Source organism: Panthera pardus, unplaced genomic scaffold, assembly GCF_024362965.1.
Source record: "Panthera pardus isolate Hobbes unplaced genomic scaffold, ASM2436296v1 HiC_scaffold_8, whole genome shotgun sequence".
Classification (NCBI taxonomy): Eukaryota; Metazoa; Chordata; class Mammalia; order Carnivora; family Felidae; genus Panthera; species Panthera pardus.
In genome coordinates, this window is record NW_026527013.1 from 4,083,623 (window position 1) to 4,100,286 (window position 16,664).

The 16,664-nt window shown below is 49.4% G+C and overlaps 2 protein-coding genes across 3 annotated transcripts in view; one reads left to right on the plus strand and one right to left on the minus strand.

Moving 5' to 3' along the window:
• SAFB2 (scaffold attachment factor B2) overlaps positions 1-6,144 on the minus strand; it is a 32,768-nt gene extending 26,624 nt beyond the window's left edge. The window contains exons 1-4 of the mRNA XM_019430721.2: positions 5,881-6,144; positions 4,817-4,904; positions 549-613; positions 262-465 (exon numbers count right to left, since the gene is read on the minus strand). Coding sequence (XP_019286266.2) covers positions 262-465; positions 549-613; positions 4,817-4,904; positions 5,881-6,066 — 543 coding nt within the window. The 5' untranslated portion in view covers positions 6,067-6,144. The remainder of the gene's footprint in view (positions 1-261; positions 466-548; positions 614-4,816; positions 4,905-5,880) is intronic.
• Positions 6,145-6,419: 275 nt separating this feature from the next.
• Positions 6,420-16,664, plus strand: part of SAFB (scaffold attachment factor B) — a 36,176-nt gene continuing 25,931 nt past the window's right edge. For both annotated transcript variants that reach the window (XM_019430719.2, XM_019430720.2), the window contains exons 1-2: positions 6,420-6,736; positions 9,832-9,916. In XM_019430719.2, the coding sequence (XP_019286264.1) occupies positions 6,548-6,736; positions 9,832-9,916 (274 nt within the window). In that variant the 5' untranslated portion in view covers positions 6,420-6,547. The remainder of the gene's footprint in view (positions 6,737-9,831; positions 9,917-16,664) is intronic.

Consider the following 16,664-nt stretch of genomic DNA (forward strand, 5'->3'; position numbering starts at 1 on the left):
ACTTATGCGTAGAAAGTGCCTCCCGCCCATTTATCAAAATATTCCTCGGAATTCTAGAGAAGTTCTCCGGTAGTTAACATCAGACTTCTACAGAATTTCAACGGATGTAACTTGCCACGAAGGTTTAGACACCGAGTTCAGTGTCTATGGTGGATGCGGTCTAATCAACCAGCAGGGTGTTCTTGCTCACGTGAGCAGCACGTGAGCACTGGGGAGCCTCGGGGCTACTGGCACATTCCACCGCGTCTTCAAGTTACCTACAGCGTGCTCTGTGAGCTGCGCGGGGAGCTCTTGCAGCTGTGCCGCCACATATTCTTTGCTGTCACACAGGGAACCAAGAATGCTGTCCGTGCCGTCCTCCCCAAAGTCGGGAGCGGTGCTGTTTTCAACTTCGCTCTCTTCCAACACACCGACATCCATCACGTCCATATTCCGCAAGCTCTCTAAACCTGTCTCCATATCCTCCTGGAAAGAGAAGGAAACGCGTCAACGACCGGGAGGCTGGTGGTGGCGCTCCTGCTGGCATCTCCGCCTTCGATGCCACGTACCTGCCCATCTCTGGAATCTTCTTCCAGGCCGTTGTCTTCTGTGCCTTCTTCCTCCATCTTTTGTCCTAATTACAAAATAACCTTTCAGTTAGATTAACATTTAGGTTCTCACCTCCTAATTAGTTTATGCACGCTAACAGATTTCAACCTGGGTGAGGATACATCATAAGCAAACAAAAGTACCCGTTCTCCCACTGTGTGGAATTTTGCTGCAACCGGGACGTGGAAATCGAGGATTTCTATACTATTGTCAAAGCATTTTGATTTTGCACAAGATATCTAACTTTAAAAGACCTCAAAACCACTCCAAACTAAAAAAAAAACACCCCGAAAGAAAAACGAGCAAAGGATGAACGGGCATTTTCCAACAAACAGACACTTACAAATGCCAAGTCCACCTGGTGATCAAAGAGCTTCATCCCAAAATAACACTAGATTAAGCTGCTGCTTCTCCCACACATTCCACCCACGTCAGGCAGGCTGACCACCTCTCCTCATTCTCCGACTCAGGAACTTTTCTTTGCAAGGTACAAAGGTAAAGGCTACCACAAAGTCAATGGTCGTCCTGGATCTCGTAAATGCAGAACTACTTAGGATTAATGCTAAATATTTCCAAGGGGGGCTGGAGGAGGAGGATGGAAACCTCTAGGCTTAGAAAGAGAAGTAAAACCTTTGGGCTCCATCGTGGATCAAAAAGCCTTAAAACTGTACAAACCTTTTATTCTAGAAATTCCCTCTATAGGGGCATGTGCTAACACTAAAATGTCTGACAAAGAACAAAACCAAAAGTACCCTATCTAGAAATATACAGAGCCCAAGCATTCGAAAGGGAAACACATCATGACAGTCTGTTCACTCGTGGGACACCAGTTGCTGTCAACAGGGGAAGTTGGGTGGAATTCGGCCATGACTGGAAACATTTTTGGTGTCACAAGTGGGAGATGCTCCTGGCATCTAGTGGGTAGTGAGCAGGGATGCTGTTCAACCTAAGATAGTGCACAGGACGGAAAGAATTCCTCACCCCAAACTGTCAACAGTGCCAAGTTCGCAAAACACTGTGGCACACCACAAAGGTCTTAAAAAAAAAAAAAAAAAAATCATGCTTCTAAAGAATATTTAAGAATACGTGAAAATGCGTATACAATAAAAAAAAAAAAAAGAATCAGGTACAGTATGTCTACTTTTACTAAATAGCACGTAGAGGTGCCTGGGTGGCTCAATCAGTTAAGTGTCTGACTCTTGGTTTCTGCTTAGGTCATGAGGTCACGGTTCCATGGGTTCAAGTCCCACGCTGGGCTCCGTGCTGGCAGCATGGAGCCTGCCTGGGATATATATTCTCTCTCTCTCTCTCTCTCTCTCTCTCTCTCTCTTCCCGCCCCCCCCCCCCCCATCACTAGCAGGCCTCTCAAAATAAACTTAAAAAAATAGCACGTACATGTTTGTATACATCCAAACGTGAAGACGTATTTACAGCACATACGTAAAAGTAACAAAGGCAGTCATCAACAGGGGTTCAAACACAGTGGTAGAATTAGAGATAACATTTTATTTTCATGTGTGTACGTTTTACACGTTCTAAGCTATTTGATACAGCTTCTAAAGTATCTAAACCCTTCCATAATTTTTTGAAATGAGAAAATTAAACAGAAGAAACCTCAATCTTTGAGTACAGATCCAAACAGTATGTACCCCCCCCACACGCCCTCCGGGCCACCGTTAACACTCAAAACGTGTAGCTTTATCACCTGTCAGGCTCTGTGCTCTTTATATCATTAACACTCCCACGACACCAGCAGTTTATTAGCTGCATCTGACAGCTGAGAACTTGGTTCGGTTCTTAAAGACTCAGCTGCACTGGCTCCCGTTATGTGGGAATCCAGCACTCCCTCTCGCAACATGTGCTCGAAAAACGTTTGGCAGCTGGGGCACCCGGGTGGCTCAGTCGGTGAGGCGCCTGACTTCGGCTCAGATCATGGTCCCACAGTTCGTGAGTTCGAGCCCCGCGTCGGGCTCTGGGGCGACAGCTCGGAGTCTGGAGCCTGCTTCAGAGTCTGGGTCTCCCTCTTTCTATCCTTCCCCTGCTGGTGCTGTTCCTCATAAAAGGAATAAACGTCAAAAAAAAAAATTTTTTTTAATGTTTGGTGGCTGCACCCACTTTCAGGACCTCTAACTCGTAGCCTGCTGTACCCAGAAAGGACGTAAACAGGACAGATGCAGACCGAGAAAAGCCCTCCCTAAAGGCCAACAGAACGACAAAAGCTGGGCAGGGGCCACGCCCCAATTCCGAGGGTCTGGTTTCAGCAACTAAAAGCTGAAGGGGTGGCGGACAAAGATGCTAGAAAACCTAATATTCAGAACGGTAATCTTTCAAAAATCACATCCACAAGCTTCAAAAATTTGCGTGTCTAAAGTTTAGCTACTTTTCACTTTGACGTAACCTTTGAAGATCTAACTTCAGCCAAGACACAAGAGGGTCTGGCACTTCATACCAACACCCACATGTGCAGACACCTGCAAAGAGCACGCTAGCTGAACAACTTGCAGGAGCTGCCCTCGGCCCCAGGACCCTTCTGGTGACTTCTCAGAAAAACAAAGGGGAAGGGACCGGTGCCCCTCCAACTCCAGCTACGGTTGTACTAGTATAAACATTTCTTTATACCAGCAGAAATAAAGACCACCGAAGCTGTTTTTTTGACAAAATGGTAAGTCCAAGCAGTTTTAATGTCACCTAAACCGCAACCCACACGTTCAGACACGCACTGGAAGCACTCAGCCACGATCTGGTTTGTCTAACAATGCAAAGGTCCCTGTTAAGAGCCAAGAACATTTTTGACTCGTGAGCCTCGAACCTCCCAAGTTTTAAATGAGCACCTACATTAAGAACTTTCAGACACAACTTCTAACAGATACAGGGCTCTCAATCTGCATTCTCTTGACTAATCAGTATAGATACCAGACCATTACAAGAGCAGTAACAGCACGTTAATGTTTTAAAATTCAGCTTAAATGGAAATCCCTAAGGCAACCTAACTCAGAAGTTTAACCTTTCAAAACACACAAAGTTTTTAAACAGATGAGTCATGCAAAAGCCCTTCTAGAACAGCCCTTCTAAAAAGTAAACTGAAGTTACTGAAAACGCTACAAATTACTTTCTCCTTTTGTAAGCGGGTGTGCTCCACTGCCTAAATTTAACTCTTTTTCAGATGAACAGGGTATAGCCCACGGTGAGAATTCTTGCGGTGGCACCTTTCAGGAAAATAACCCACATCACACGCAAGTTCCAAAATCAGATTGTCCTCATCCATACAAAAACTGAGGACGAAAACCAATGACGGTAACAAGATTTCAAAGCTTTGTGGAACTAAATACTTCCAGAAACAGCTGGTCCCATCCACGAAAAGAAACGAACCACTGACAGATGTCACAAACCAGAAGACTCTTGGAAACACGCTCAATGAAAGAAGCTAGGCACAAAAGGCCACGTATTGTGCGATCCTATTTTGGTGGAACAGAACAATTACACACTTCCGGCAGGGGAGGGGGGCGGGGAATGGGGAGCAAATGCTAATAGGCACAAAGACTTCTACGTAGGATGATGGAAACGTTGTAGAATCACGTAGCAGTGACGCAGCCTTATGAATATACTAAAAAGTAACGAATTGTGCACTGTAAACAGGCAAATTTTATGGTATTTGAATCACATGTCAAAAAAAAAAAGGGAGAGAGGGAGAAAAAAAAATATCTGACTGCTGAGCACCTGGCAAGCTCGGTCCATGGAGCACGTGACTCTTGACCTCAGGGGTTTTACGTTGGGTGCAGAGACTGCTTAAAAATAAAGCCTTAAACCGAACAAGAAACAACTCACCAGCGGAAAATAGGCTGGGTGTAAACGCTCCCAACAATCTATTTTGGACCCTTCGGGCAGCTGGGTTCTATTTAGTCTCCTGCTGGTGTCCTTTCCCTCGGTGTAAAGCCTAGTTTTTGAGCCGAGGAAGAAGCCACAGCAGGTTTGAGAGCGGGCCTCACCCTCATTCAGCGAAAATCCCAACGACAAGAGCCCAGGCGTCCTACTTAGCACCCGCAAAGTCTCTTTCGTCTTCCCAGAACTACTCGCAAGGTGACGAAAGCAAAAAAGCAAGCGGAATCGTCAGACGGGAACCTCCAAAGCCCCCCTCCGGCCCGCGGACAGAACCGGTGCTGCGGGACCGGTTCCGCTAGCAGGTTCCCTGAGCGCCGGGCCTTAGGCGGCAACCAGCACGAGCCGCTACCTTTGACGCCTCTCTTGGCCGTCTTCTTGCTGGAGGCTTCCAAGGCGATGCCGAGTTCATCGGGATCCTGCCCTTCCTCCTTAACCGCCTGTGAAGAAGAGAGAAAATCGAACGAAGTTGAGGAGCGCGGCAGCCGACACAGCCGACCCCTCGCTCGCCAAGAGCCACGCTGCTCCTGCTGCCTGAGCCGCAAGCCCTTCGAAAGGCTTGCACGGCCGGGTCCGGGTCCTCGCTGGGTGCGAGGCACCGGGGGATGTGCGAGCGGGGGTCAAGGACGGTCCTACGCGGGCCCTAAAGATCGCGCTAACTTCCGCTTCAAGGTAACCAGCAGAGACCCCGCGCTAGACGCACCTTCTGGAAAAGCCTGAGCGGCGTTCAACAAGGGGGGGGGGGCTGGGCAGGACTGGGGAACTCGATGGCAAACTCAAGTCCTGCAAGGAGCCTGTTCTTGGGGAGACACCCCCCCCCCAATACTCGGGGTTGGCCCGGGGCGGGGGCGGTGCATAAACGCAGAAGCGGGGAGACGGAGCAACACGTTACAAAGGATGTTGGGGACACAGCTCAAGCGACCGAGAAAGACAAGGCGCCCGCCAGCCAGAGGACGGCCCTGGAAGAAGAGCCGTCGAGCGCAAGACCTGCGAGCGAAGACCCTGGAATAGGAACCAGCGCAGCTCCCTCCCCTCCAACATCTCCAAGGCTCCTCAGTCAGCCGTTCTCCAGGAGGGGAAACTGAGGCGCAAGGGAGAAGAAGGCACCTGTCCAAGGTCACAGAACCAAGTCTCCAACCGGGGCCCGGAACAAGCCCCGGGGCCAGCCGGGGGCTATCAAGACGCGCTTTCGGCACTCGAGGGCACTGGTTGGAAGGAAGACCAAAGGCGAGACACACAGAGAGGGGCGGTGACGGGCCAAGGTCACACAGCCGGGCCCCCTGGTCCCCGCGAGCTCGGGCCGGGGTCCGTCACAAGCGGGGAGTGGCGGAAGGAGGTCCGGGAACCGCGGTGACAGGCCCGCGCGGGGGCGTGCCCCGACCTCCTGCTCCACCCCGGGACGTCGAGCCGCCTCACCTTCTTGAGCCGCTCCATCAGGACGCTCTTGTTGCCGCCCGTGTCCAGGTTCCGCTTCTTCAGCTCCGCCCGCAGGTCGATCACCCGCAGCTCGCTCAGCCGCCGCGTCCCAGCCTCCGAGGCACCCGACCCCACAGCGGCTGTGCCAGAACCCGACTCGCCGGAGCCTGCCAGAGTCTCCGCCATCCCAGGTCCCGCGTCGCCGCCACCTCCTTCCCACACCGCCGGCGGCTGTAGCGGCTCTGAGCACAAAATGGCGCCGCCTAAGAGGAAAACGCACTCGCTTTCTCCCGCCCCGCTTTCCGGCCGCGCATGCGTGCCACACATGCCAGCTTTATTAGCAGCACGCGCGCTCGCGCGTCGACCAACCGCACGTTCCCCACCACAACGCGCAGGCGCCGTAACTGCAGCACGCATGTGTCGCGGCCGTCCGCGGCGGGAGGCAGGCGAGCTGCAACGCGCCTGCGCCCATCCCTGTGAGCGCTCACCACGCATGTGCAGACGCGACCGGCAGCGTCGGCTCCGCGCCGGGTGCGCTTGCGCAGAAGCCAGGCGCGCCAGGGCGGCTGGAGCGGTTCCCTCGCAGGCGGCGCCATTTTGTGCTAGGAGCCGAGATAAAACCGGCCCGGTTCTGTGTGAAGTGGGCGGCGGAGCCAGGGTCCCTGGAATGGCGGAGACTCTCTCAGGCCTAGGCGATTCGGGTGCGGCGGGCGCAGCGGCTCTGAGCTCTGCCTCGTCCGAGACCGGGACGCGGCGCCTCAGCGACCTGCGGGTAATCGATCTGCGGGCGGAGCTGAGGAAACGGAATCTGGACTCGAGCGGCAATAAGAGCGTTTTGATGGAGCGGCTCAAAAAGGTGGAGCTGGGGCCCTGGGGGCGGCAGGAGGTGGCGGGCGTGGGGGGGGGGGTCCTCGCGGCCGCGACGGGGGTCCCCCGGTGTCTGGGTCCGCCTCCGGCCCTTTTCGGGGCCTGCGCCTGGCCTGGCGCCCCGGGCTTCTCCCCGGCTCCTCCGAGGCCTCAGCGGGAGCGCCCAGCCCAGCGGGTCCTGGGTGCGAAGCGCAGCGCCGCTCAGGAGAGAGAAGAGAGCGTCGGCGCGACCCGGGGACAGCGCCGCGGCCTTGCGGCGGCGGGCGGGCGGGCGGCGGGGCACCTGGGCCGGGGGGCCCCTGTTTTCCGCACCAGGCGCTGCGCGGAGGGCCTTCCTCTCGCTGTCCCGTCGCGGCCAGCGAAAACGACAGGAAGCCCGGAAACCCTCTTTCCCCGGGCGAGGTCGGGGGACTCGGCCAAGGTCACACGGCCGCGCAGACGAGGCGGCGGGATTGGAACCCGCGCCGGCCGCCGGCCGTTCTCCGAAGGTGGGGATGCGCCTTGACCCGTTAGGGCCGACGCACCTCGACCGGAGGGCTAATTCAGAAAGGCGTGCCAAGAGCGCGTCCAAACGCTTTAAAAAAAAGAAAAAAAGAGAGAAAAAGCGGTTTACGGACTTGCCAGCCGCAGGTCCAGAAAACCCCGGGGAAGGGAGGCCAGTGTTTACCGTGGCGACCGGGGCCGCGGAGACGTTGGCGGGAGGAGCGCGGGGGCCGCTTCAGGGCTTCACCCGGACGCAGGCAGCGGGGGGGCTCCCGTCCGGGGGTCCGGACGCCGGGCTCCGCGGCCCGGTCGGGGGCCTGGAAGCCCGTGGACGCTCCCCGAGCAGAAGGGACGGTGGCGCCCTCGTGGTCGGATCAGCCGAGGCCGCGCGAGGCGGGCTTGGCCCGGGGCCTGGCACGTGCGGGTGCGCGGTGGGCCCGGCTCGCTCCGCTCCCCTGTGCGGCTGGTCTGCGGAGGCGGGATCGTCGTGACCCCCGCCGTGGGGGGAGCCCTGAGGGGCCGGCGCGGGAAGCACGAGTCAGCTGCGCGTCGGGGCCCCGCGGTTCCGCTTTCCGCGCGTTGCTCTCGGCCGCTTTGCCTTTTCCCGTCCGCCCGGCGCTGTCTGGGGCCGTCTCCCGCGTAGTCTCGGCCTCCCCGGCCGGCAGCCCCTGCAGGCGACGTGATCTGTGATTCTGGCCCCCGGACAGTCGCGTGTCGGGGCTTTATTTGTTACCCATCACTGTTCAGAGGAAGCAGGGTTCCTATTTTCCGAACGAGGAAGCTCGGACTTGAGAACCAGCAGTCGATCAGCTCAGAGTCGGTCGGGCCTTTCTCGCTGGAGCTTGTGTTTCTCTCGCTGTGGATTCCGACCTCCTTTGTTCGAGACTCGGCGTCGTCCGTCAGCCGAGACGTGCACCTTGACAGAAGTGCCCGCAGGCCGAGGGTCGGCACCTGGGGACTTGGGGTCGGCCTGCTTGGCCACCGGGGCCCCCCGCCGGCAAAGCCAAATCGGGACCTCCATCCTTCTTTCACCCCGGACGGTCTGCAGGGCTGCTAGGGTGGCGTTGGGCCTGCCTGTCACGTTGGTGGCGGAGACCGGTTGGTGTGTGACTGCGGGGACCCTCCAACTGTCCCCTCTGAGCCGTCTTGGCTTCCTCCGCTGTCCCCCCCGTTTTCTCAGGGATGCGGTGGTCGTGCAGAAACGGCATCAGCGTTTGTGTGTATCCGCTCCCCCGCCCCAGCGGGTCTGGAACCACTGCTCCTCCTTTTCTTTTCTGTTTTCACCACCTGGTGTCCCTTCTCCAGTCACTTTTCCAGGAAGGAAATGAGGAGAAGGCGGAGGGAGCACAGAGAGTGCAGTTCGCCGAGCTCCGTAAGGATGACTCAGAGCCCACGGTGCCCCTAGAGATGATCCTGCAAACACTGCACCCAGGGGAGACGCACCGAGGGGCAGAACGCTACGCCTTCTGTCTGGGGGCAGGTCTCTGTTCCCCCTGCAGGATTCCAGAACCCTCTGTTGCCAGGAAGAACATGGGGGACTTCCTGGTTGTGCTTTCCTGGGTCCCAGAGCGGAACTTCCACTTCTTCCTCCTTGCTCTGGCTTTGGACAGAAGGGAGAGACTTTCTTTGCTCCTGGTACGGACTAGATGTGGAAGCTCCTAAGACCCACTTCAAGTTCAGCCTTCCCCGCTGGAAAACTCCTTCCACCCTGAAATTTCTGAAACCACCGACAAATAAAACACAGCGTTTGCAGCAGGTTTAAATAGAACTCGTGCTCACGGGAGAGTACAGTACCGAGAGACAGGGTTCTGGGTAAAGCCGGAAAGCACAGCCCAGCATCCGGGGAGGTCATCAGCGACCTGCCCAGTACCCGTTTGCCGAGTGCCTCCTCGGTGCTGGGTGTGTTGTGCCGCGCATGGGTGTGGGCTGTTCAAGTGAAGGACAGGCTCTCAGGATGGGAGGTCCGGCTTGCCGGGAGAGCCTTGTAATCCTGTATCCTTTCAGGTGCGTCCCCTAGCGCTTAAGAGCGAGACCTTTGCAGGCCGTCATAGGTGTGGGTGACCTGATGAGGTAATACGTGTCAGTTCAGTCTTGTGCTGCACACGCTATGATCTCCGCCCGTGAGCGTTAGTAACTAGTCTGTCCAGACAGTGCTAAGTGTAGGCACGGCATGGAGAGGGGGTCACAGAGGGTCAACAACACATTGCTGGGTGAAGTCGTAGGAAATGGAAGAGAGTGCTTTTCCCTTTTTGAGTTCTTCTTGGTCCAGGAAGAGAATAAACTAGGTTGTGGTGATGATAGCGTTAAAACAGCCGATTGTTGAGTGCTTGATTTACACAGATGAGAGTTTTCGGGACGACCTTCTAGAGTGAATACTTTTATTAGCCTCACGTTCCAGGGTGAACTATTCAGAGTAAGTAAATGCGTCTTAATCCATACAGCTAAGGACTGGTGGAGTCTGTCTGACTCCAGAGTCATTGTTCCAACATAGAGCTAGACCACAGAGGAGTTGGGGGGCAGCCCTTTCCTGAAGTCTCCATGAAAGTCAAGTCTGCATGTTGCCTTTTTTGGTTAACTTTTTCTTTTTAACCTTCCCTTTAGGCAATTGAAGATGAAGGGGGTAATCCTGATGAAATTGAAATTACCTCTGAGGGAAACAAGAAGACATCAAAGAGATCCAGCAAAGGTATTGAGAATCTTATAAGCACTGCCAACTTTAGGAGCTCTCTTCACAATTACTTTCTCTGCTAATGTGCCTGCCTGCTTACTTGGCTGTGTTTGGGGCCTGTGGACTGCCCTGTGACTCCAGACGGCCTGGAATGAAGCTTTGCGTTTCCAGTAAGACTCTTCTGGTATATTTTGTTTCTCTAGTATTTAGGAACTCAGACAGAGTGGGAAGGGTATTTACGTATTTATTCATTTTACTCTGTAGATTTCTCAGCAGCTCTTGTTTGTCCAGACTCTTAACCTTCTTCTTTACGTAGAGAGTATTTAGGACTGCTTGGGTCTCCTATTTCTCTGACTTGCAAAACATAACTTCTTTTTTAAATACCACCTGGCCAAAACAAGGCTCGTCACTCTTACAGCATTGCTTTCAAAATCGCCTACTGCAGAAATGCCATATTGCACGTGGCATTAATGATCTTCACTATCTCACCCAAATCTCTATTTCTTTCTTCACCCCTACCACCTTCCTCTACTACATCCTGGGCTTTAGTCAGGCCCCAAACATGTTTCCTTTCTTGAACTTCTTTGCCTGAATTTACGTGTTGTACCTCCCCTTTTTCCCCCTCTGTCTGCATTCAAGTCTTTGTCCATCGACAGACAACTGTGATCCCATCGGCAGCAGCTCTTCCCTCCTTAGATCTTCTACAGTGCGATGACCTGGCTCCTTATACTTTGCTTTAATGCTTATGTCACCTTGTCAGTGTTGAGATTGTGGAGGGCAAGGGCTCTATCTTCCTTGTCTTTCTTTTTCTTCAGTATTCACTCAGTAATTTAATTGAGTAACATCCAGCTACTCTTTTAAGAAAGAATCCACTAAAACTGAGCATTTGAACTGTTCTGAAAGTTGTTGATAATTGGTGGCTTTGTTGCTCAACCCCAAAAACAAAATGAAATATTTATATTGTCTGGCCAGTGGTGAAGAATTGGGTTTGAAGTGTCTAAGACCAATGTCAGTCCCTGTGTGTCACTCTGTGTGGTGTGAGCTCTTGGAGAAAAGCAGCCAGGTGACTTGACTTTGGAATAAAGTCACTTCTGTGGTCTATAGTACATTATGCATTTTTGGCTTTGTCCAAGTCAATGTCTTTGCCAGGGCAAAGAGTACTGGAAAATTACAGAAAGATGGTCACCCTGGAGGGAAATAGAGCCTGTTGGATCTCTTTTTCTTTTTGATTGGAAAAAGAAGAAAGAAAGAAAGGAAGGAAGGAAGTAAAGTATTCTAAGTGGGTATTTTGTTTTTGATGTTTTTTAATCTTTTTTTTTTTTAAACATCTATTCAGTTTTGAGAGTTGGAGAGAGACAGAGCTTGAGTGGGGAAGGGGCAGAGAGAGAGGGAGACACAGAATCCAAAGCAGGCTCTAGGCTCTGAGCTGTCAGCACAGAGCCGGATGCGGGGCTTGAACTCACGAACTGTGAGATCATGACCTGAGCCAAAGTTGGATGCCTAACCGACTGAGCCACCCAGGCGCCCCAGTTTTTGTTTTTTAAACACAGACCTGTATTAAGTAAAATGTAGAAGTTACTTTTTTACCAGTTATTAGATGGTTGGGGATACTTTCCTGGACTTTCCTGTGTATATGCAGTCTTTTAAAAAAAAAAATGCACAAAGACATGTATACAGCTGTACAAATATATTTTTCTCTTTAAGAAAATGGGTCTGGGACACCTGGGTGGCTCAGTCAGTTAAACGTCCAACTTTGGCTTAGGTCACGATATCCCAGCTTGTGGGTTTAAGCCCCGTGTCAGGCTCTGTGCGGGCAGCTCAGGGCCTGGAGCCTGCTTCAGGTTCTGTGTCTCTCGCTCTCTACTGCTCCCCCATTAGTGTTCTCTCTCCTTTCAAAAATAAACTTAGGGGGGAAAAAAACCCAGAAAATAGGTCTTAATTTACAAAATATTTTGTAGGTTGCTTCTTTCACTTACCATTTTATGGGCATTCCCGGTGATTACAGGTAAAAAGACCTGATTTCTTAAATAGCTTAATAGTAATGTTTCGTATCAACATTCCACAACTTAGCTCATCAGTTTCTTTTTTTTTTTTTTTTTAATTTTTTTTAAGTGTTTTTATTTATTTTTGAGACAGAGAGAGACAGAGCATGAACGGGGGAGGGGCAGAGAGAGAGGGAGACACAGAATCGGAAGCAGGCTCCAGGCTCCGAGCCATCAGCCCAGAGCCCGACGCGGGGCTCGAACTCACGGACCGCGAGATCGTGACCTGAGCTGAAGTCGGACGCTTAACCGACTGAGCCACCCAGGCATCCCATCATCAGTTTCTTTATTACTAGACTGTTGAGATTTTTTTTTCCAGTTTTTACTTGGTATTTTCAATGATCTTTGCTGCCATGAATCAGAAATATTTTTGTGTATTTAAGGGAATATCTTTTTTGGTAACTTTTAATAGAAGAAGAATTGTGGGGTTAAGATATGTGCCTTTTATTTTAAAATAGCTACTGACAAATGGGGGCCCCTGGGTGGCTCAGTCGGTTAAGCGGCCGACTTCAGCTGAGGTCATGATCTCATGGTCTGTGGGTTCAAGCTCCGTGTCAAGCTCTTTGTTGGCAGTTCAGAGCCCGGAGGCTGCTTCGGATTCTGTGTCTCCCTCTCTCTCTGCCCCTCCCCTGCTTGCTGTCTGTCTCTCTGTCTCTCTTTCTCAAATAATAAGCATTAAAAAAAAAAAAAAAAGCCACTGACAAATGGCTCTTCAACAGGCTATACTGGTTAATATCCCTACCAACCACAGGGAGGGGGAGTGTCTATTTAAATTGTCCCTCAATGTTGAATAGTACGTATTTTTTTTAAATGTTGTCTCTTATGTAGAAGAAAGGTGTCATACTTATCTGCATTTCTCCACAGGTAGTTTTCATTTGTATTTCTTTACGTAGATTAAACAGCTTCTGTTAATTGGCCATCTGTATTTTCTTAATTGCCTTTTCATTTCATGCCCTTTGCCCACTTTTCTGCTGAGTTTGTTTTACTGACTTTTGAGGACTCTCTCTGTATAAAAACATTGCAATTGTTTTTTCCTATTTTAAAATTTAAACTTGGTCGTGATGTTTAGGTTGTTTTATTTAATTTTTTTTTTTAGTTTTTTTATTTATTTTGCGAGGGACAGAGAAGAGAGAGAATCCCAATCTGCACTGTCAGCACAGAGCCCAACGCAGGGCTCACCCAAGAACTATGAGATCATGATACCAACAGTTGGGCACTAAACTGTCTGAGCCACCCAGGCGCCTCAGGTTGTTAAAGTTTTAATTTGTAACACAGGCTGCACTGTCAACCTACCCATTCTATATGGTTTCTAGATTTTATGTTGTGTTTTAAAAGGCCTTCCTTTCCTTTAAAACTATAAAAAATATTCCGTATTATAGAGTAACTTTTATTGTTTTGTTTTTTAATATGGGTGTTTAATTCATTTGGAATTTACTTTTGCGTATGGTGTGAGGTAGGTAGGGATCCAAGTATATGGAACAGTGTTATCCAATTCCTTGTCCTTTCCCAGTCACATTCCTTTGAGCCCCCTCACACCCTCCCTAAAAAACGTTTGTTGTGATTACTTGCACGGTAGATTATTTTTGCCTCTTCTAGGACTTCGTGTAAAACAGAACCATTCAGTACAAACTCTTGCACCAGGTTCTTTGGTTGGCATAATTCATTCTATTCTGGAGCTCTGCAGTACATTTTGATGTTTGATAGGGCAAGTATGTAAGTTCTCCTGAATTACGTTCAACAACTTTATTGCATTTTAGCAAGATTTTTTTTTAATATGTATTTTGAGAGAGAACTTGCACACTCGGCAGGCATGCGTAAGTGGGGTAGGGGGCAGAGGAAAAGGGAAACAATCCCAAGCAGGCTTCATGCTGTCAGTGCGTGCCCGATGCAGGGCCCCATCCCACCACCTCGAGATCATGACATCAAGAGTAGGACACGTACCTGACTGAGCCAGCCAGGGGCCCCCACTTCAGCAAGATTTTAATGAAAATAAAGTTCTTTTTTCTGGCCCGATTGGTGAACAAACTCCATGGTTTAAAATCTGCATGTTGGTTATTTTAATCAGAATCCTAGAACGTATGTCTGAGGTAATCTCAGCACTTGTCTAGTGTCATACCAGTAATCTGTTAGGTAGAGTTGTTTTTTTTTTTTTTTAACGTTCATTTCTTTTGCGATCAAGTGCATGTGCGTGAGGGAGGGAGGGGCAGAGAGAAGGAGAGCGAGAATCCCGAGCAGGCTCCAAGTTGTCAGCGGGGCTCCGTCTCCTGACCCTGAGATCATGACCTGAGCCAAAACAAGAGTTTAATCAGCTGAGCCACCCAGGCACCCCTAAGCAGAATGTTTTAAAATAATTGTCAGAAAAGTAAATTTAACTGGAAAAAGCAAAACTGATATGTTTGCTTTTTAGCCAATACCTGATCCTGTGCTGCTGATTTGTTTGTTTGACACAAGTTAATATTAGAGAAAAGATGTAAGACTGAGAAATTTTTGTGTATCCTTTGTCCAGGTTCCCCAGATGTTAGCATTTTACTAAATTTCTTTATTCTCCTCCCAGCCTTCATATGTATGTATACGTATGTATGTATGTTTTGTTCCTGAATTATTTGAGAATGATTTGCTGGCATGTGCCCTTTTGCCCTACATTCTCCAGTATTGCCTAAAAGCAAGGGTATTACGTAACCGTAGTCATCAAAATGAAGACGTTAACATCAATAAAGTTGTCTAAGCTCAGACCTTATTTAGACATTAGGTTCTTCACGGCTCAAAAGGAAGAAAAAGCCAGGGTCATACATTGCATTCAGTTGCCATGTCTCTTTGGTTTCCTTTTATCTGTAACTTTTTTTTTGTTTTTTTGTTTTTTGTTTTTTAATGTTTATTTTGGTGGGAGGGGAGGAGGGAGGGAGAGAAAAAGGGAGACACAGAGCTCGAGGCAGGCTCCATGCACTGTGCGGTGAGCACAGAGCCCGACACCCACACCAGGCTCCAGCTCATGAGCTGTGAGATCATGACCTGAACTGAAGTTGGACATTCAACCGACTGAGCCCCCTCCCCAGGTGCCCGTCTGTAACAGTTTTTAAGATTTCTATTGCATTCTTGATATTGCCATTTTTGAAGAGTACAGATTGTTTATTACAAAGGCTAGTTTGGTTTTTTAATTGGGGTTTGTTTATTCATTCATATTTCTTTTCCTCATTAGGTTCAAATTACACACTTTGGTCAGCAGTACCAACAGAAGTGTTGCTCTTCTCGGTGTATCCTCTCTGGAGGTACATGCTGTCCATTTGAGTAACTGACTTAAAGTGGTGTTCCTCCCTTTTCTCCACTGGAAAGTTACTATCTTACTCTTTGTAACTGTATCTATGAGAAGGATACTTTGAGACTTTTGTTCACATCTTGTTCTTTCTCCATTACTTTTGGCATCCGTTAGGTTATCCATTGGTGAGTTTTTAAATGTATTATTCTATCTACGTTTATTCGTCTGTTTTCTGCCATAAGGGAGGGCTTGCTCTTCTCCTTTATTTATCAGTGTGAATGTAGAGACTCTTACTTTGTTCAGTAAGTTGTTAAACCTTATGATGATTATTTTGATGATGTTCATTCAGATTGTTCCAGTGAGAGCCCTCCAGTCTGACTCACGTGTCTTTTGACATGTCCGTGTCACTCTTTGACCACTTTCTTATTTTTGGCGCAAGAGGGTATTCCTCTAGTACTTTCCTGCTGTACCTTGGGAATCAGCCATTTCTTCCAGGCACCCATGTTCTTTTTTGTGGAGAGCGGTACCCTGCTACTGTGATCTCCATTCCTCGTGGGCCAGTGCTGGGTTTGTAAGGTCTCTTGGACTGAATGTGCCTCATGAAATGAAATACTGTTGAAGCAATCAAGTTAGCCAGTGACAGCTTCAGAAATGTGAAAAAATAAAGTTCTGGCTAACAGGAACAGTGTGCCAACTGAACTTGCTAACTAGTTAAAATTGTTTATTCTGTTGGATTTTGGAGGTGGCAGTAACACTTGTAAGTCAAAGACAAGGTGGGTGTAAAAGGTAGTATGTTTAGTGTCCCTAAATAGCAAAGCTAATAGCGATCTTCAAAACCTGTGACATGACTAATTTTGAGAACATTTTTCTAGATGTGATGATTTCATATTAGAAAGTTGTCAGTTATTCCTGACACACATGCTTTTCTCTCCATCAAAAGAAATAAACAAATATTTAAAAAAAAATAATGGAAAACCAGTGATGTGGAGTTGCTCTAATTTTAATAGGATATCAGAAACTGGGAAGTTTGAGGATTTGTTCCTCTTAAAAATGGCACTGAGGGGTTTTCAGTAGATGATGCTGGAACAGCTGGCTGTCTATCTCATGGTGGGAAAAGATCTGTTCTTCCTCCTTCCAGGCCAAATAGAAAATTCTGGCTAGGACAGTACTTTGATAGTTACCCTGGTGAAGACCTGAAATGACACTAAAACCGACGGACAAGAAGGCTAATAAACTTAGCTGCACGAAAGGTTTAATCCTCTCAGCAAAAGACGACGTAAATAACTCAGATGCAACAGATTGAGAGCAAGTATTATAGAATAAGGAAAATAAGTACCTGGGGTCTCATTTGGTTAAGTGTCTGACTTTGGCTCAAGTCACGCTCTCATAGCTCATGAGTTTGAGCCCAGTGTCGGGCTCTGTGTTGACAACTTGTAGCCTGGAACCTGTTTCGGATTCTGTGTCTCCGTCT